Source organism: Perognathus longimembris, chromosome 13 (assembly GCF_023159225.1).
Source record: "Perognathus longimembris pacificus isolate PPM17 chromosome 13, ASM2315922v1, whole genome shotgun sequence".
In the NCBI taxonomy this organism is placed as follows: domain Eukaryota; kingdom Metazoa; phylum Chordata; class Mammalia; order Rodentia; family Heteromyidae; genus Perognathus; species Perognathus longimembris.
In genome coordinates this window covers 62,672,092-62,691,432 of record NC_063173.1, presented here as the reverse complement: position 1 = coordinate 62,691,432, position 19,341 = coordinate 62,672,092, and the positions used below count along the sequence as shown (strand labels likewise).

At 58.9% G+C, this 19,341-nt stretch overlaps 1 protein-coding gene across 1 annotated transcript in view; it reads right to left on the bottom strand.

Annotated features, from left to right (window-relative positions):
• Mob2 (MOB kinase activator 2) overlaps positions 1 to 12,679 on the bottom strand; it is a 60,071-nt gene extending 47,392 nt beyond the window's left edge. Inside the window, exon 1 of the mRNA XM_048359344.1 lies at positions 12,600 to 12,679. Within this exon, the coding sequence (XP_048215301.1) occupies positions 12,600 to 12,616 (17 nt within the window). The 5' untranslated portion in view covers positions 12,617 to 12,679. The remainder of the gene's footprint in view (positions 1 to 12,599) is intronic.
• Between the last annotated feature and the right edge of the window lie 6,662 nt (positions 12,680 to 19,341).

Sequence of the window (19,341 nt, the reverse complement as noted above, 5' to 3'; positions counted from 1 at the left end):
AGGATATTTACCAGCACAGCAACAGACAAAGGCCTGATATCTGTCATCTACAGAGAACTCAAAAAACTAAGCCCCTCCAAGCCCAATAAACCTATTAGGAAATGGGCAAAAGAGCTAAAGAGAGACTTCACAAGAGAAGATATAAAAATGGCAAAGAAACACATGAGGAAATGCTCAACATCCCTGCTAGTAAAGGAAATGCAAATAAAAACAACCCTGAGATACCACCTCACCCCAGTTAGAATGGCCTATACTCTGAACTCAGGAAACAACAAATGCTGGAGGGGCTGTGGGGAAAGAGGAACCCTTCTCCATTGTTGGTGGGAGTGCAAATTAGTACAGCCACTTTGGAGAACAGTATGGAGGTTTCTCAAAAAGCTCAATATAGACCTACCCTATGACCCAGCCATACCACTCCTAGGCATCTATCCTAAACAGCAAAACCCAAGATATCAAAAGGACATTTGTACTTCCATGTTTATCGCAGCACAATTCACAATAGCCAAAATTTGGAAACAACCCAGATGCCCCTCCACAGATGAATGGATCCAAAAAATATGGTACTTATACACAATGGAATACTACATAGCGATTAGGAATGGTGAAATATTGTTATTTGCAGGGAAATGGTCAGAACTCGAACAAATAATGTTGAGTGAGACAAGCCTAGAACACAGAAAACAAAGGGGCATGATCTCCCTGATATATGACTGTTAACAAAGGGAGATGGAGAGACAGTAGAGACCAAGTCTGTGAACACTGTATATGTGCTTGATACATTGTATACTGCATATGGGTCTACCTGACCTAGACAAGGGATGGGAAAACAGGTTGTAAGATATCACAAGAAATGTACACACTGCCCTACTATGTAACTGCACCCTCTTTGCACAGCACCTTGTAAAAAAAAAAAAAAAAATTTATGTTCAATTGATAATAAAAAAAAAAAAAAAAAAAAAACAATTTCCTCTGAGTGATGAGGTGATCTATTTTTTGTTTTGATTTTTCTGTGCTTTATATTTCTACAATGGACACGGAACACCAAGTTTCACAAGAGCAGAGGCTTGTACCCCTACTGTCACCCAGAACAAGACACGAAGCACACCCACCAGCATTTGCCAAGCACTGAGAAAACAGGGAGGCAGCGTCTGTCAGCGGGTCCTGAGGAATGAAGCGGGCACGAGCCAGGGCGTACCCTTCAGAAGTGCACAGTCAAGTAGGCAAAGAAACCACCACAGCACCAAGAGGCACACCTCCAGGCACGTCCTCTCTCACAACAGTAACACTGAACACCAGAAAACAGCTTGTCGAAACAAAGAACCTCAAACTCCTAAGGAAACTAGTGCCTCAAACTCTCTTTCCCGGCAGGCCAGAAAAGACTCCAGGACTCTAGGACTGACAGCGCCCTCTGAGCTTCTAGAGCAGGTCCCCCTCCCTCGTGGGGAACCCAAGCTGCTCATGTCAAACACACTTGCCTCTTGGTCCAAACCATCAACAATGCAACACCTCAGCATAGTAAAAAAAAAAAAAAAAAAAAAAAAAAAAAAAGGGGGGCTGGGGATATGGCCTAGTGGCAAGAGTGCCTGCCTCATATACATGAAGCCCTGGGTTCGATTCCTCAGCACCACATATACAGAAAATGGCCAGAAGTGGCGCTGTGGCTCAAGTGGCAGAGTGCTAGCCTTGAGCAAAAAGAAGCCAGGGACAGTGCTCAGGCCGAGTCCAAGCCCCAGGACTGGCCAAAAAAAAAATAAAAAAAGGTCCTACTTTCCCAGGTGCCAGCTACAGTGTAAAGCACCTCTGCAGAGCCAGTCTGTCCCACCCCTTCACGAGACCAGGAAAACTGTTCACTCCCACTTGACAGGAAGAAAGTAAAACGGGGTCTTACACAGACCACATGCTGAGGTCAGAGCTAGGCTTACCGTCCAGACCCTCCCTCCTATTAGCTCACACGCTAGCAGTGGTTAATGAGGTGCACATCCAGTGTCCCAGCGTGCCAGGAGTGTGTCAGGCAGCCAGCCACCTGTGGTGTTCTCCGTCCTGCTGTGCCAGGGGCCCAGCTCAACGACATAGACTCCTACGCACCCCCTCCCTCCCTGTGGGACCACTAGTCTCTTGCAGAGCTCTGCCCTCTGATGAAGCCCTTAGGGGATCTGCTAATCTTAGGCAGACAAGCAACCCAAGGGGTCTAGCAAATCAGCTGGTGGTAGTACAGGATGTGTAGGGGTGAGCAGCCCTAGAGAAACACACAGCAAAGATCTAAGCCACAAAATGGGAGCTTCTTAAAACAGGTGTGCACCACTACTCAGGTGTAGGCTGCCTCCCATGCCTGCTTTAGGAGGGTCTTCTTCCTTTACTAGCACAACCTGGATGCTTGCTAAGCACTAGGCAGCATAGCACCACAGGTAATTCCAGGCTGTGTAGGAAGCACTAACCAACAGTGTCCCTTGACCCAGGACCAGGCTAGGAAACTGCTACTACAGAAGAGAGGAGCCACCCTGCCAGCAGCAGTCTCTGGAAGTATCTCCTGGCCTCACCAAAGCCCTGGTAAGGTGACATTAACCCACACCCCCTGAAAGTCACAAACCTGTCAGATCAAGACCTGGATAAAGTACAGTCAACTAGGCACAGAGGGTACCTAGCAGTGGCACCAGGCTGCTTGACTATACCCACAACACATGACAAGTGCACAATGGCAGTACTGTCACTGGTGCAAGAGGCCTGGGCACCCTGAAGCCATAGGAATAGGGACCTTGTATCCCCTCACCCAGTATAACCTAGCACAAGACAAAAAGCACACCCATCTACAATTGGCAAGCACTGGGCAAACAGGAATGTGGAGTCTGACAAGTGAAGGTCCTGAGTGTGCCCACCCCAGGGTCTGGGGAGTAAAGTGGGCACACTTCTGGGGAGTCACAGCCTGGTACTTGGTAGCCCTGAATCACACAGCCCCTCAGCTCCTCGGGCTGGGAACCAAGCAGGTGTCTACCCATCTTGCCTGGGAAACATATCTGCTTTGGAAGCTTCTAGTTCATGAGTAGCTGCAGCTGGGTGGTAATTATGGGTTCTTCTTTCCTTCTGGACCGGTCATTTTCTCTGCTGGCTCTCCTTGAGTCGTAGCTCCCAGGGATCCTGAGGACCGCTCAAGGGCACTTAGTAAGCCAGTTACCCTCAAAGCCAAAAACCATCTGATATGCTGGCTGGTCCCAACAGCCCTTCACTCCTGAGGGCTGCAGAGGACAGTGTGCAGCCTGCAGGCTGAAGCCAGACCTCTGTCCACTCAGTCTCCCTCAGAAGCCCATGGGTGTCATGAAATACCTAGTTAGGAGTTAAAGCTTCTCATTAAGGCAACTGCCTCACCCACCAGGTCCAACTCCGGCCAGTGTCCTCCACACTTCCTGCCTAGCGGGTCTGGCTACTACTGGCTACAGGTGCACACCTGCTCCTAAGAGGACTATACACTCACTTCTCACAAAAGTGCAAAACTATGAGAAAATCAGCACAAATGATCTCAGGGTCCAGCTCCGGAGACTGGCAAAAAGTAATGCCAGGGTTGGGAATGTGGTTAAGCGGTAGAGTACTTGCCTAGCATGCATGAAGCCCTGGGTTCGATTCCTCAGCACCACAAACACAGAAAAAGTCGGAAGTGGGGCTGGGGATATGGCCTAGTGGCAAGAGGGCTTGCTTTGAATACATGAAGCCCTGGGTTCAATTTCCCAGCACCACATATACAGAAAATGGCCAGAAGTGGTGCTGTGGCTCAAGTGGCAGAGTGCTAGCCTTGAGCAAAAAGAAGCCAGGGACAGTGCTCAGGCCCTGAGTCCAAGCCCCAGGACTGGCAAAATAAAAAAAGGCAGAAGTGGTGCTGTGGCGATCAAGTGGTAGCGTGCGAGCCTTAAGCAAAAGGCAGCCAGGGCCAGTGTTCAGGCCCTGATTGGCAAAAAAAAAAAAAAAAGTAATGCCATTCTTCTCACTATTTTTCCCCACTGGGAGATGGTTTAATTTCAAAAATTTTATTTATAGCTGAGTGCTGGTGGCTCATGTCTGTAATCCTAGCCACTCAGGAGGCTGAGACCTGAGGATGAGGTTCAAAGGCAGCCTGAGCAGGAAAGTCTGTGAGACTCATCTCTAGTCAGCAACCAGAAAACCAGAAGTGGAGCTGTGGCTCCAAGTGGTAAGAGCACTAGCCTTGAGCAAATCCTGGCCCTGAGTTCAAGCCTCACGACTGACCAAAAGAAAAAAAAAAAGTCATTCATATTAATATATGCCAAAGTTATCCTTTCTAAATGATTTCTTTTCAGTTTCAACTTCTAAAATGATAAATACTGGTAACTAGCGACAGCCAACAAAAATGCAGTGATTTTTAGAGTTTAAAGGGGTCCTGAGAGCAAACAGTTGGAAAACCTTGCCCTAGACTGAGGATAAGACTCCATGTGAAGAGAAGCCCCCTTAGGGAAATTGAGGCACTCCAGTAAACTGCCAGTGACAAGACAGCCTGAGAGCCAGACCTTCTCAGACGTCCCAGCCCAGCCCGGCTCAGAGGCAACACAGCAGTGGTGGGGGAAGGCGAGGGGGGTCCAGTGATAGGAGGTAAGGAATCTCATCTGTGCCATGAAGCTCCAGGGTGGCCAGCAGCCAAAGGGCAAGACCTAGGATCACCCTAGTCCCACTGTCAGAGACACCGTTTCCAATAAGTGGAGCCACAACCTGATACTTTCCCTGAACTGCCCATGGGACACACACCTGTAGCCTTGCTGAGCTTTCCCATCAGCTGTCTATAGATGGAGCAGAAGCAGTGAACGCAGTGATCAGAAACACATGAGCTCTGCCAAAAACAACCATTACTTTAAAAGGACATGGCCAGAGCTTCAATGACAGGAGGGCTCTTGAGGAGGGCTTGCCTGGACTAACAGTTATGGCAGAACACAAGCAGTACTGAGGCCAACCAATGATGCTCTACACATACAGGCAAAAAGTGTAAAAACAGCCAGGAGCTACATAAAAGCCGTCAGTTCTCTGTGTCTATGGGATCTACCTGGATTCAACCTGAGGATAAAAAATATTCAAAAAGCACACATGCACTGAACAGGTAACAGATTTCTTTCTTATTCCCTCAACAATATAGAACATCAACTATTTTCATAATATTTACACTGTATTAGGTATTCCAAGAAATCTAGAAATGATTGAAAGTATACAGGAGGATATGCCCAAGTCCTATGCAAATATATACCTGTTCTATAAGGAACTTTAGAATCCAAGACTTTGGTATCTGAGGAGATGAACACAAAATAGCAAATCAATACATTTCCAATGTAGCAATACACTTTTTATTGTTGGTATGCTTTATTTTATACTATATTTAAGATTAAAAATAGTTAGAAAGCTAGTGGTGGTGTTACACATCTATAATCCCAGCACTTTGGAAGCTTAAAGCAGAAGGATTTCAAGTTCAAGGTCAGCCTAGGCAAACAAGCTGGTGGCTCACACCTCTAATCCTAGCTACTCAGGAGACTGAGCTCTAGAGGTTCTTGGTTCAAAGCCAGTCTGGGCAGAAACGTTCATTAGATTCCATCTTCACAATAACTAGCAAAAAGCCAAGCTGGAGGTGTGGCTCAAGTGATAGAAGACCAGGCTACCAGAAAAAAAGGAGGGAGGGAGGGAAGGAGGGAGGGAGGGAGGGAGGGAGGGAGGGAGGGAGGGAGCCAGGCAGTCAGGCAGGCAGGCAGGCAGGCAGGCAGGCAATAAAACCAAAAAATTTGCCTACAGAAGACAATGTCATTTGTTTCAGTCCACAATATTCATGAGGCCAGTAGGACCTTGGTGATAACCCCCCTCCCAGGGCAATACATCCTCAGGCCACTTCTCCCACTGTGACCAGATGCAGAAAGTGCATCAGAATGGTGGTTTCCTCCCTCTTCAGGCTCCCACTCCGTTTCCTATTCAACTGACAGAAGAACTAATTCAAATATACTCCCACTGGCTAAATTTGGGGTGACTCATTCATCAAAATCAATGAAGACTAAAATGATAAACAATAAACACTATACTTGACAACAGAATATGAAATAAAAACAGGCCCACAAGTCCATGGTGGCTTGGGACTAGGCAGCAGAGACAGTCCTTTCTATACCGAGGTCTCATTACTCCTGCTCATGCCTAGGAGGCCAGGTGCTAACTAACACACTAGTCTGAACTTCATGGTATTTTCTAAGGGCCTCCCCAGGTGCTCTATGTAAGCATGGCCTCCTGGCCCCTGCCCCACACACCACAGCCCTCCAGGCAGCAGCAAAGCGGCCTAAAGCACGCCCTTGCCTCTCTGTTCAGCATAGTACAGCAGCTACTTGACTAGACCACAATACCTGGCTTATACTCTTTGCCCCTCACAACACCACAATGGAAAACAAACTGTCAATCAGGGCATCAAAAGAACAAGTTTTGTTTTGTTGTGTTTTTTTTTTTGGGGGGGGGGGAGGAGGAAGGTGTTCCAGGAGGAAGAGACTAAAGCAACCTACAGTAGCCCCAGAGGCAGGGCCCTACCTCCCTAGACCCTAGGTGGCCATGCCAAGTGTCATCACCACACCAGAGCTGACTTTTCTCCAGGTTTGCTTCTATAGCTAGCCCTGGGCTTGGGCATCCAGTTCCTCATGGCCCTTGGAACTGTCAGGCCTTTTCTCAGACTGAAGCTCCCGCCAGCAAGACGGAGGCTAGGAGCTTCAATAGGTGCAGATACCAGGGTCCTAAGACTCCTCAGGTTGTTCCCCTGTGCTAGCTAGCTAAGGCAGGAAAGGGCACTTCAAAAGTGAGCCGAGAGAAAACTACAGCCAGAACTAGGGGCCAGATTTTCCTCTCCTGCTCATCAACTTCATAGGCTCTATTTGGGGAAAAGCCTATGCCTTTGAGGGTGGTTTCCTGCCTCCCTGCCACCCCAAGGCATCAGCAGCAACGTTCTGAACACAGAACACAAAAACACCACACATAGACTTAGTCACATCACCCTGTCACCCCAGGGAAGCAGCCACCAAGGATCATGGGATGACCTACACAAACACTTCAGGCCAGTGGCAATCTAAGGAAGGAAAGTGGGAGGTAGCCATGTGAGTGGGGACAAGACCCACAACGGAGACACTGGCCATGGCTAACAGGACCCCAGGTCATCCGTGCCAACCGCCTCCCGTTCCTCTCTTTAACCTTCCACATTTTGTTTTCATTTCAATTGTTTCTACTTCCGTGTTCCCAGGCTTGTCCCAAGGAGCTGCAGTGAACACCAGCGGGCGTGCCCCAGCCACAGAAATCCTGTGCAGAAGGAAAAACAAACACAAGGCAGGCAAAGAATGGGAGGTGCTCCTGCCAAGACAGGCAGATCACCTTCTCTCCCAGATTAGCCTGCTGGAAGCGGGAAGCACAAAAATACCCAGTGAAGAACAGGCATTCCCACACCTCACCCCCACACCCCAACCACATACATCCCCCCCACACCCGGGCAGCGAGGGAGCGGAGCAGGGTCTAGGCCTGCCCACTCCTGCCAGTGCCTTAGACTAAGCCTCGCTGAGTACTGCACATCACTTCTACACAAACACAGGAAGCAGGGCTTGGGTGTTGCTCTTTCCATGGCCACTACAGAGACAGCACAGGAAATAAGGGGTCAACAGGATCAGCAAGACAGGTATCCCCAATGAGGTGGCCTCCAACACCCACCTTCCCATACCAGATGACCACGGCAGAGACCACAACTCCTCCTGAGAAGGAGTTTTATATTTTATAGGTAAGCACAGCTTTATCCACAGTCTCAAGCATCCACTTAAAAGCAAGATCTGGCAGGCAGCCCCTGTGTGCAGTGGCTTCCCAGAGCCCTGACTTGCTGGGCAGATACCAGCAGGGGGCCAACACCAGGCACCGAGAAGGGTGAACTGTGACCCCCGTGCTCTCAGATGTACCTACACAGCCCTGCCACCCAGTGTCCGCTGGCCAGCAGAGCTCTTCTGCAGAGCTCTGGAGCAGGCTTCTCTGCCAGTCACCTACTACTTTAAACACACTTGGTACAAGGACTTCTAGGAGAAGTCCACGTAGGACAACAGAGAAGTAAAGTGTATGCGTGTATCTGACACTATGACAACTACTTTCTTTGAAGGAAATCTAAGGCACCTCTTCAATCCTAACCCAGAAGACCACCTGGGAAGTCACAGTAGAAATGGGCTGTTATCACAGCTTGTCGAAGGGCTTCCCACCAGAGAATTTGTAAGAGACAGCTTTGGCACCTCACCTCTGCCTCCTTCACAGACCCTTCCTGCTTCCTGTGCCATACTGCTGCTTTCTCCTTGGACAGCTGCTCAGTACACATACCACTCACTCAACTACACTGAAGCCTCCTCTGCCAGCTAGCCTGGGAGTGTGAGGAAAGCACTGACCTTGGAACCTTTGAATCTCAGCTCAGGGCAGGTTGGAAGCATCTGTGGTCTAGGGTCCTGGGGACCCCTAGATGGGGAAGAGGTCCAGCTCACTGCTGTAAAGTTTGAGTTGTGGCCGAAGCAGTCACAACTGCAAAGAGTAGAAACAGCAAATGTCCACTCACAGGTACATGGAAAGTGGATGTGCGTGTCTCACACAACCATCTCACATGGCAGCAAAAAGGACAGAGTGCATGCAACACAGACCTTAAAAATGGAACACTGCTGAATCTGTCCCTCAAGACCATATTTGCACAAGAACTGCAAATCTACAGGGACAGCGCATCAGGATCCGTTGCCTCCGGTAAGGTCAGAAGACTGCAACAGACCTGAGGGTTCTGCTGGGGGTGACGGCAACATTCTAAACTTAAACCGTGTCGAGCTGGGATAGCCCAGTGGTAGAGCACTTGTCTAGTGTGCACAAGGTACTAGGTTTCAACACTAGCACTATAAAAGAAAAAAACCTTCTTAAATTAAACTATACCATGTGAAAGTTAGAAAAGGTTATGATTTTACTAAAAATTGCTTAATTGTATACTTACTACAAGCAAACCTTGCGGTATGTAAATGATACCTCATAGCCCTGCTTAAACAAAGTCTACAGACTCCAACAAGTCCAGTCTGGTGTCACAACCAGAAACGCCCTCCCAAGAGGCCAAGCCAAGCCATCCACCCAGAAGCCATCCTCACAGCTACTGGCACTAGGCTAGCTTTAACAGCAAGGGCTTCACACTCAGAGCAGAAGGTTGCTTGCTGGAGGCAGCTCCAAACAGGCTAGAAAGCCCCCAGGGCCATGTAACAAACCTGTCAGCTGAGTAGGAGTCATCAGTTGTACTCTACTTTAAAAGACCAACAACAAGCTATAATCCTAGTTACTCAGGAGGCTGAGATCTTAGGGCCAGCCCAAGCAATAAAATCCTTGAGACTCTAATTTCCAATTAGCCACACAAAGCCAGAAGTGAAGCTGTGGCTCAAGTGATAGAGCACTAGCCTTAAACATAAAAGCTTGACAACAGTGCCCGGGCCTAGAGTTCAAGCCCCAGGATCAGGAAAAAAAAAAGATCAACACCAGGTCCCACCTTCTTCTGCTGGCACCAGAGCTGTAAAGGCCACCTGCCCACTCTGCCTGGGCTTGGAGAGTGATCGAAGAGCACTTATGAGAAGGCACCTGCAGCTCTGAAAGAAGAGCCCAGAGCACCCAAGGAGGGCAACCCTAGGGGCCAGGCTAGAGAGGCACTGCTACGTCGAAGGACGGGAGGGCTGCTTGCTCCCATCGGCAGGAAAGAAAGGAAGTGTGTTTCTTTTTTCAAATGTAAGTCCTGGAAGCTTCTGGATCCTGCTTTCTGATGAGTGAAAGTTAAGCTGCACACATGCATGTGGCTGCCAGTATGAGTGCAGATAAGACAAAAATGTCTCCTGGAATACCACAAGACTTCCTAAAGCTTCCCATATGTGATGACTTGTTCTGAGCTGTGCAGAAAGTAATCTAACTCGTAGACTACTCTTTGCAAGACAGAAAGAAGAGAGACAAAGGGAAAAAGCAGAGGAGAGAGGTCAATCATGCAGGCGGTCAGGCTGTCAGTCGAGCTACACATCACTTCAACAGCAAGTTCAAAACAACACCAAGCAGAGGAAATGTACAAGACAAGAGGCAACCAAGAGCCACACCTAAAACACTCTCCAGAGAAGTCCCAGCAAGGTCGGCCACCAAGTCCTAACATGCTCAGCTCTGTTCTGGCTTTCCCCAGCATGTTTTCCTGCAGGGCTCAGGAGCAGCTCAAGAAAGGAAGACAAAGCTACTGAAGGCTCAGCAAGCCTCAATGGCTCCAAGGGAAGATATGATTTCAACTGCACACCTGTAGACCAATCTTCTGCTTCTAAGGATGACTGAAAGAGAAGAGAGTGAGCTCTGCTTCCTTCTATCCTTAAGTCCATACCTTGATCCACCATGGAGAAAATCAACAAAACTTTTTCTTTAAAAACAAAAAGCTGTTTAAAACATAAGAAAACCGCATTTTTATGACTCTGAATGATGTGAATTAACATCAAGGAAGAGGAAAAAACAACACTCCCCAATTCTTCCAGACCAAAACCTTATTGAAGGATTAATGGCAAGATGAAAGCCCCTGCACTTGAGCACACAAAGGACGCTGGGCCAAGAGGAAACTTCCTTGCTTAATATTGACCTCTCCCCCCACACCCCTTGCTGGCTCTCCTCTGCTTCCCTAAACAGCAGAGAAGGAGAGGTGAGAAAGGAGTCTCTGATGCTCAGTGGATACCCTTCACATCTTCCTGTTCTCATAGTAATGCCCAGTAAACATGTGAAGTGAACAGGGGAGCAGGAACAGAGAATATCTGAGCCTTCTTGGCTCCATCACTGTAGGACAGCAGCTGGAAGGAAGAACCGTACCTGACAACTAAAATGAACAACTTTAAAGATGTTCTTACTTAAACAATTGGGTTTGTTTTTTTAAAGTCATGATCCCCAATGTCCGATCTGTAATCCAAACTACATTTAAAAATGTAACTTGAACAGGGAAGCAGGGCTGGGAGGAGGAAAATGAGGAAAGGGGTGACACTGACCAAGATGCATTGTACTCATAACCTGACTTATGGGATTGAAATCTCCTTGTGTAACTACTTAATAAAACACACAAAAAGTTAACCATACTGCATGCCAATTCCTCTTTGAAAATCTCCATTGTTCTTTCAGAACTGCATCTGTAATTTTACAGCTGCTTCCCTGACCAGGGGCCTTAGAAACAGCAACATCTCTCTGGTCAGCCCAGCCCAGCCCAGCCCCTAGCCTGGGACAAGTGCTCAGCTGTCATTTCCAGGAGGGCTACTTGTTACCAAGGTCTTGGCACCCAAGCACCAGTGCCTCAGAAGGCTGACTGTGGTTAACATCTAGACATGCATAATGATGACAGTGAAGTCAGACCGCAGTAAGTTTAAAGGCTGGCTGCTGGTCGGTCTCAGAACACGAGAGCACCTGCTACTTAGGCACACAAATATGCAATAATCAAACACACACACACACACACACACACCCCCCACAATGGGCGGCTTCCTCAAAGGCCCCGTTGAGGGACCAGGTCCTGTGAATCCAACTACTTCTCCAGGCACACTCACGTGGAAGCCGGGTTCCCTCCAGTGCTGTCCCTCTCCAGAAATGCAGAAATGAAGTGTGTGGTTCCGAATACAGTGACACAGCTCCGAGCCCATGGGCTCCGGAGGCCTAGCACAGGATGTCTCTGTAGGGACAGCTGCCAAATTTTGCCACAAGCAGGGCTGGCCCTTACCCAGTTAGTTTACCATTCCACGACCCTGAACTCCCAGCGTCACAGTCTCCACAGGACGGTTCTGAAGAGCAGGTCTGGATGGGGGGGGGGGGGCTCACCGCGAGCCAAGCAGCCGGGCTAGCACGTTGGTGCGGCCTCTTCCAGAGAAGCCAGACCGGTCTCCCCGCCCCAAGCCGGGTACCCGGTGTCACGCACACGCTGCCCCGAGTCCTGCACTCGGGCTCGGGGCCTCCTGGGCCTCCCGATTCCCCCTGGGGCTGCCGGGTCCCCGGATCTGCGCGCTCGCTGGAGCCCGGGCAGTGGGGGGCAAGGACCGGTGTCCGCCGCCGCGGTCACCCCGTCAGTGCCACCCCGCCCGCGGGCCGAGGGTCTGCTAGACAGGGTCCGCCGCGGCCCTCCGCCCGAGAGAGAGACCCCGGCGGCGACGGCCCCGCGGCGGGCGGCGGGCGGCGGGCGCGGCCCCGGCCCGGCCCGGCGGGGCGCGGACCCAGCGGCCGGGGACGGCGCCCGCCGCGCGCTCTCCTGAAAAGTGAATCCAAAGTCACTTGGGGCAGAGAACTTTGCGAGCCCGGCGGAGGCGGCCGGCCCGCCGCGCCCGGCGCCCGCCCGGCCCGCGGCGGGCGGCCCCGCGGCGAGCGGACGCAGCCTCGCGGGACGGGGCCTCGCGCCCGCCGCCCGCCCGGCGCCCGCGCCCGCCGCCCTCCTCGGGAGCCGCCCGGCCGCGGGCCGCCCGCCCGCCCGAGCGCGCCCCGCCGCCCGCCGGCCCGCGCCCGCCGCCCCGCGGCGCCTCCCCCGCCGCCGCGCCCGCCCGCCCGCCCGCGCCCGCGGCCCCTCGCCGCGCGCGGCTCACCCCATGAGCCAGTCCATGGCTGCGCGGAGCCCGCGCCTCGCTCGGCCTCAGCCCCGCCGGCGGCCGGAAGTAAACACTCGCTCGCTCCCGCCCGCTGCCGGAAGTGACGCACGCGCGCTGGTCTGCCGGGAGGCGTAGTCCCGGCGGCCCCGGCGCGGGCGCAGACGGGGGCGCGGGCGCCTGCGGGCGCGGGGCTCCGGGTCCTCCGAGCGCGTGTGGCCGCCGGAGTCCCGCGTCCTGTGGGCGCCTGCGGGCGCTGGGCTCCGGGTCCTGGGGGGCGGGTGGATGTGGGCGCTGGGCTCCGGGTCCTGGGGGGCGGGTGGATGTGGGCTCTGGGCTCCGGGTCCTGGGGGGGTGGACGTGGGCTCTGGGCTCCGGGTCCTGGGGGGCGGGTGGATGTGGGCGCTGGGCGCTGGGCTCCGGGTCCTGGGGGGCGGGTGGAGGTGGGCGCTGGGCTCCGGGTCCTGGGGGCGGGTGGATGTGGGCGCTGGGCGCTGGGCTCCGGGTCCTGGGGGCGGGTGGATGTGGGCGCTGGGCGCTGGGCTCCGGGTCCTGGGGGGCGGGTGGAGGTGGGCGCTGGGCGCTGGGCTCCGGGTCCTGGGGGGCGGGTGGATGTGGGCGCTGGGCGCTGGGCTCCGGGTCCTGGGGGGCGGGTGGATGTGGGCTCTGGGCTCCGGGTCCTGGGGGGCGGGTGGATGTGGGCGCTGGGCGCTGGGCTCCGGGTCCTGGGGGGCGGGTGGATGTGGGCTCTGGGCTCCGGGTCCTGGGGGGGTGGACGTGGGCTCTGGGCTCCGGGTCCTGGGGGGCGGGTGGATGTGGGCGCTAGGCTCTGGGCTCCGGGTCCTGGGGGGCGGGTGGATGTGGGCGCTAGGCTCTGGGCTCCGGGTCCTGGGGGGCGGGTGGATGTGGGCGCTGGGCGCTGGGCTCCGGGTCCTGGGGGGCGGGTGGAGGTGGGCGCTGGGCTCCGGGTCCTGGGGGGCGGGTGGATGTGGGCGCTGGGCTCCGGGTCCTGGGGGGCGGGTGGATGTGGGCTCTGGGCTCCGGGTCCTGGGGGGGTGGACGTGGGCTCTGGGCTCCGGGTCCTGGGGGGCGGGTGGATGTGGGCGCTGGGCGCTGGGCTCCGGGTCCTGGGGGGGTGGACGTGGGCTCTGGGCTCCGGGTCCTGGGGGGCGGGTGGATGTGGGCGCTGGGCGCTGGGCTCCGGGTCCTGGGGGGCGGGTGGAGGTGGGCGCTGGGCTCCGGGTCCTGGGGGCGGGTGGAGGTGGGCGCTGGGCGCTGGGCTCCGGGTCCTGGGGGCGGGTGGATGTGGGCGCTGGGCGCTGGGCTCCGGGTCCTGGGGGGCGGGTGGAGGTGGGCGCTGGGCGCTGGGCTCCGGGTCCTGGGGGGCGGGTGGAGGTGGGCGCTGGGCGCTGGGCTCCGGGTCCTGGGGGGCGGGTGGATGTGGGCGCTGGGCGCTGGGCTCCGGGTCCTGGGGGGCGGGTGGATGTGGGCTCTGGGCTCCGGGTCCTGGGGGGGTGGACGTGGGCTCTGGGCTCCGGGTCCTGGGGGGCGGGTGGATGTGGGCGCTAGGCTCTGGGCTCCGGGTCCTGGGGGGCGGGTGGATGTGGGCGCTAGGCTCTGGGCTCCGGGTCCTGGGGGGCGGGTGGATGTGGGCGCTGGGCGCTGGGCTCCGGGTCCTGGGGGGCGGGTGGATGTGGGCTCTGGGCTCCGGGTCCTGGGGGGGTGGACGTGGGCTCTGGGCTCCGGGTCCTGGGGGGCGGGTGGATGTGGGCGCTAGGCTCTGGGCTCCGGGTCCTGGGGGGCGGGTGGATGTGGGCGCTGGGCGCTGGGCTCCGGGTCCTGGGGGGCGGGTGGATGTGGGCGCTGGGCTCCGGGTCCTGGGGGGCGGGTGGATGTGGGCTCTGGGCTCCGGGTCCTGGGGGGGTGGACGTGGGCTCTGGGCTCCGGGTCCTGGGGGGCGGGTGGATGTGGGCGCTGGGCTCTGGGCTCCGGGTCCTGGGGGGCGGGTGGATGTGGGCGCTGGGCTCCGGGTCCTGGGGGCGGGTGGAGGTGGGCGCTGGGCGCTGGGCTCCGGGTCCTGGGGGCGGGTGGATGTGGGCGCTGGGCGCTGGGCTCCGGGTCCTGGGGGGCGGGTGGAGGTGGGCGCTGGGCGCTGGGCTCCGGGTCCTGGGGGGCGGGTGGAGGTGGGCGCTGGGCGCTGGGCTCCGGGTCCTGGGGGGCGGGTGGATGTGGGCGCTGGGCGCTGGGCTCCGGGTCCTGGGGGGCGGGTGGATGTGGGCTCTGGGCTCCGGGTCCTGGGGGGCGGGTGGATGTGGGCGCTGGGCGCTGGGCTCCGGGTCCTGGGGGGCGGGTGGATGTGGGCTCTGGGCTCCGGGTCCTGGGGGGGTGGACGTGGGCTCTGGGCTCCGGGTCCTGGGGGGCGGGTGGATGTGGGCGCTAGGCTCTGGGCTCCGGGTCCTGGGGGGCGGGTGGATGTGGGCGCTAGGCTCTGGGCTCCGGGTCCTGGGGGGCGGGTGGATGTGGGCGCTGGGCGCTGGGCTCCGGGTCCTGGGGGGCGGGTGGATGTGGGCTCTGGGCTCCGGGTCCTGGGGGGGTGGACGTGGGCTCTGGGCTCCGGGTCCTGGGGGGCGGGTGGATGTGGGCGCTAGGCTCTGGGCTCCGGGTCCTGGGGGGCGGGTGGATGTGGGCGCTGGGCGCTGGGCTCCGGGTCCTGGGGGGCGGGTGGATGTGGGCGCTGGGCTCCGGGTCCTGGGGGGCGGGTGGATGTGGGCTCTGGGCTCCGGGTCCTGGGGGGGTGGACGTGGGCTCTGGGCTCCGGGTCCTGGGGGGCGGGTGGATGTGGGCGCTGGGCTCTGGGCTCCGGGTCCTGGGGGGCGGGTGGATGTGGGCGCTGGGCTCCGGGTCCTGGGGGGCGGGTGGATGTGGGCGCTGGGCGCTGGGCTCCGGGTCCTGGGGGGCGGGTGGATGTGGGCGCTGGGCTCCGGGTCCTGGGGGGCGGGTGGATGTGGGCGCTGGGCGCTGGGCTCCGGGTCCTGGGGGGCGGGTGGATGTGGGCTCTGGGCTCCGGGTCCTGGGGGGCGGGTGGATGTGGGCGCTGGGCGCTGGGCTCCGGGTCCTGGGGGGCGGGTGGATGTGGGCGCTGGGCGCTGGGCTCCGGGTCCTGGGGGGCGGGTGGATGTGGGCTCTGGGCTCCGGGTCCTGGGGGGCGGGTGGATGTGGGCGCTGGGCGCTGGGCTCCGGGTCCTGGGGGGCGGGTGGATGTGGGCTCTGGGCTCCGGGTCCTGGGGGGGTGGACGTGGGCTCTGGACTCCGGGTCCTGGGGGGCGGGTGGATGTGGGCGCTAGGCTCTGGGCCCCGGGTCCTGGGGGGCGGGTGGATGTGGGCGCTGGGCGCTGGGCTCCGGGTCCTGGGGGGCGGGTGGATGTGGGCTCTGGGCTCCGGGTCCTGGGGGGGTGGACGTGGGCTCTGGGCTCCGGGTCCTGGGGGGCGGGTGGATGTGGGCGCTAGGCTCTGGGCTCCGGGTCCTGGGGGGCGGGTGGATCTGGGCGCTGGGCGCTGGGCTCCGGGTCCTGGGGGGCGGGTGGATGTGGGCGCTGGGCTCCGGGTCCTGGGGGGCGGGTGGATGTGGGCTCTGGGCTCCGGGTCCTGGGGGGGTGGACGTGGGCTCTGGGCTCCGGGTCCTGGGGGGCGGGTGGATGTGGGCGCTGGGCTCTGGGCTCTGGGTCCTGGGGGGCGGGTGGATGTGGGCGCTGGGCTCCGGGTCCTGGGGGGCGGGGGGATGTGGGCGCTGGGCGCTGGGCTCCGGGTCCTGGGGGGCGGGTGGATGTGGGCTCTGGGCTCCGGGTCCTGGGGGGGTGGACGTGGGCTCTGGGCTCCGGGTCCTGGGGGGCGGGTGGATGTGGGCGCTAGGCTCTGGGCTCCGGGTCCTGGGGGGCGGGTGGATGTGGGCGCTGGGCGCTGGGCTCCGGGTCCTGGGGGGCGGGTGGATGTGGGCGCTGGGCTCCGGGTCCTGGGGGGCGGGTGGATGTGGGCGCTGGGCTCCGGGTCCTGGGGGGCGGGTGGATGTGGGCGCTGGGCTCCGGGTCCTGGGGGGCGGGTGGATGTGGGCGCTGGGCTCCGGGTCCTGGGGGACAGGTGGAGCTGGGCGCTGGGCGCTGGGCTCCGGGTCCTGGGGGGCAGGTGGATGTGGGCGCTGGGCTCCGGGTCCTGGGGGGCGGGTGGATGTGGGCGCTGGGCTCCGGGTCCTGGGGGGCGGGTGGATGTGGGCGCTGGGCTCCGGGACCTGGGGGGCGGGTGGAGGTGGGCGCTGGGCGCTGGGCTCCGGGTCCTGGGGGGCGGGTGGATGTGGGCGCTGGGCTCTGGGCTCCGGGTCCTGGGGGGCGGGTGGATGTGGGCGCTGGGCTCTGGGCTCCGGGTCCTGGGGGGCGGGTGGTTGTGGGCTCTGGGCTCCGGGTCCTGGGGGGGTGGACGTGGGCTCTGGGCTCCGGGTCCTGGGGGGCGGGTGGATGTGGGCGCTGGGCTCCGGGTCCTGGGGGGCGGGTGGATGTGGGCGCTGGGCTCCGGGTCCTGGGGGGCAGGTGGATGTGGGCTCTGGGCTCCGGGTCCTGGGGGGCGGGTGGATGTGGGCGCTGGGCGCTGGGCTCCGGGTCCTGGGGGGCAGGTGGATGTGGGCGCTGGGCTCCGGGTCCTGGGGGGCGGGTGGATGTGGGCGCTGGGCTCTGGGCTCCGGGTCCTGGGGGGCGGGTGGATGTGGGCTCTGGGCTCCGGGTCCTGGGGGGGTGGACGTGGGCTCTGGGCTCCGGGTCCTGGGGGGCGGGTGGATGTGGGCGCTGGGCGCTGGGCTCCGGGTCCTGGGGGGCGGGTGGATGTGGGCGCTGGGCTCCGGGTCCTGGGGGGGGCGGGTGGATGTGGGCGCTGGGCTCCGGGTCCTGGGGGGCGGGTGGATGTGGGCTCTGGGCTCCGGGTCCTGGGGGGCGGGTGGATGTGGGCGCTGGGCTCCGGGTCCTGGGGGGCGGGTGGATGTGGGCGCTGGGCTCCGGGTCCTGGGGGGCGGGTAGAGGTGGGCGCTGGGCGCTGGGCTCCGGGTCCTGGGGGGGTGGAGGATGTGGGAGCTGAGCTTCGGGGGGGGGGGCGGGTGGATGTGGGCACTGGGCTCCGGGCCCTGGGTGGGGATGGGTGGATGTGGGCGCTGGGCTCCAGGTCCTTGTGGCGCCTGCACCTTGGCCTGCCTCAATCCTCCATAGTGTGCCTCTTCCAGAGTGCCCAACAGTGCGTGTCTGTCCCTGGTGTGCCAAAGCCCCACTGCCCTCCGACCCCAGCGCGCACCAATACCAGCAAGCCCTAGACATCTAGAAAGTGCTCCAGACGGGACGCCCCACTCACCTCTGTGCGCTGGACATGAGCATGCCCCAGGCCCCCAGAATGGGGTCCCCATGCACCCTAGGCCTGGGCCCGTGCGGACCCTCATGCTCCCAGATCCCAGGTGCCCGACCGCCAGAATGCGGCCTGAGCTCGCTGTGCCTCCGCTGGGCTATGTCCGGCCCAGCGCTGTGTCCCATCATGCCCCAGGTAGTAGTGCGCTCCCGCGGAGTGCCTTAACCCTAGCGTGTCGCAGGTTCCAAGGATGTGATGCAACCCCAGTGGCTGCTGCCCCAAGGGGCCCCTCCAGCCCAGGGGGCCTTGGACCTGGCCTGTGTCCCAGGTGCCTGTGCTCTGGGATGCTCAGGACCACAGCTGGGTCCCAGGCCTTCAGCTGTGCCTGGGGCCGTCGGACATCGCTCCTCCCATCTAGTGCCTGTCTCGGGACTGTCTGAAATCACAGCCACTGCCCCTTGCTGGGTGGGCTGTCCCTTTGTCCCCAAGCTGTCCCCCTACCCACCTGCTCCTCCCACAGGGCGTGCCTGTGTTCCACGGGCTGAGCTCAGGGACGGAGCTGTACAGGGCTGGCTTCCCCATCCTCCTCCTCGCGGAGGAGCTTCTGAGAACACACACCCAAGCGAAAGCGAGTTGAGCAGCGGCCCCACGGGGCTATCCCACAGTGGGAGGCACAGGCCTTGTTAGGCCATTGTACAAACACCCCGAAGTGTACTCACACAGATGGCCTAGGCGTAGATTCTTACAAACCTGGGTGCCAAGGTCTAGCCTGTAACTCCTAGCTACGAACCTGCACCATTCATAACTGCGCCAAGGTCTAGCCTGTAACTCCTAGGCTACGAACCTGCACAATTCATAACTGCGCCAAGGTCTAGCCTGTAACTCCTAGCTACGAACCTGCACAATTCATAACTGCGCCGAATACCGCAGGCCGCTACAACGCAGTAGCGTATGTGTATCCAAACAGGTTTGTTTGTGCCAGCATCACCACAAACAAGTGAGTGGTTTTAAGGTCCCATGACCCCTCCAGTGCGGCTAGCAACGGGGATTTCCCAGGGCCATCCTAACCTCGTGGACGTGGCATGGTATGTGTAGTTCATTCTTGACCCAAACTGGCATCCTAGTGTCTACCGCGCCTGGCACAAGGAAGCCTTCCTCCAGGTTAGTAGTGTAGGTAGCGGTGAGGGAGCCTGAGTGGCGGGCGGGCTGGGAGTGCCGTCCTCGGGCCCAGGCCGGAGGCTCCAGGCCTAAGCCCAGCCTGCTTCCGTCTGGACACCAGTGCCTGGGGAACGTATCCACAGGGCTTCCTGTTGCCTGCTCCAGGATAAAGTCCAGATGGCTTATGTGACACCCACGGGCTCAGGGGTGG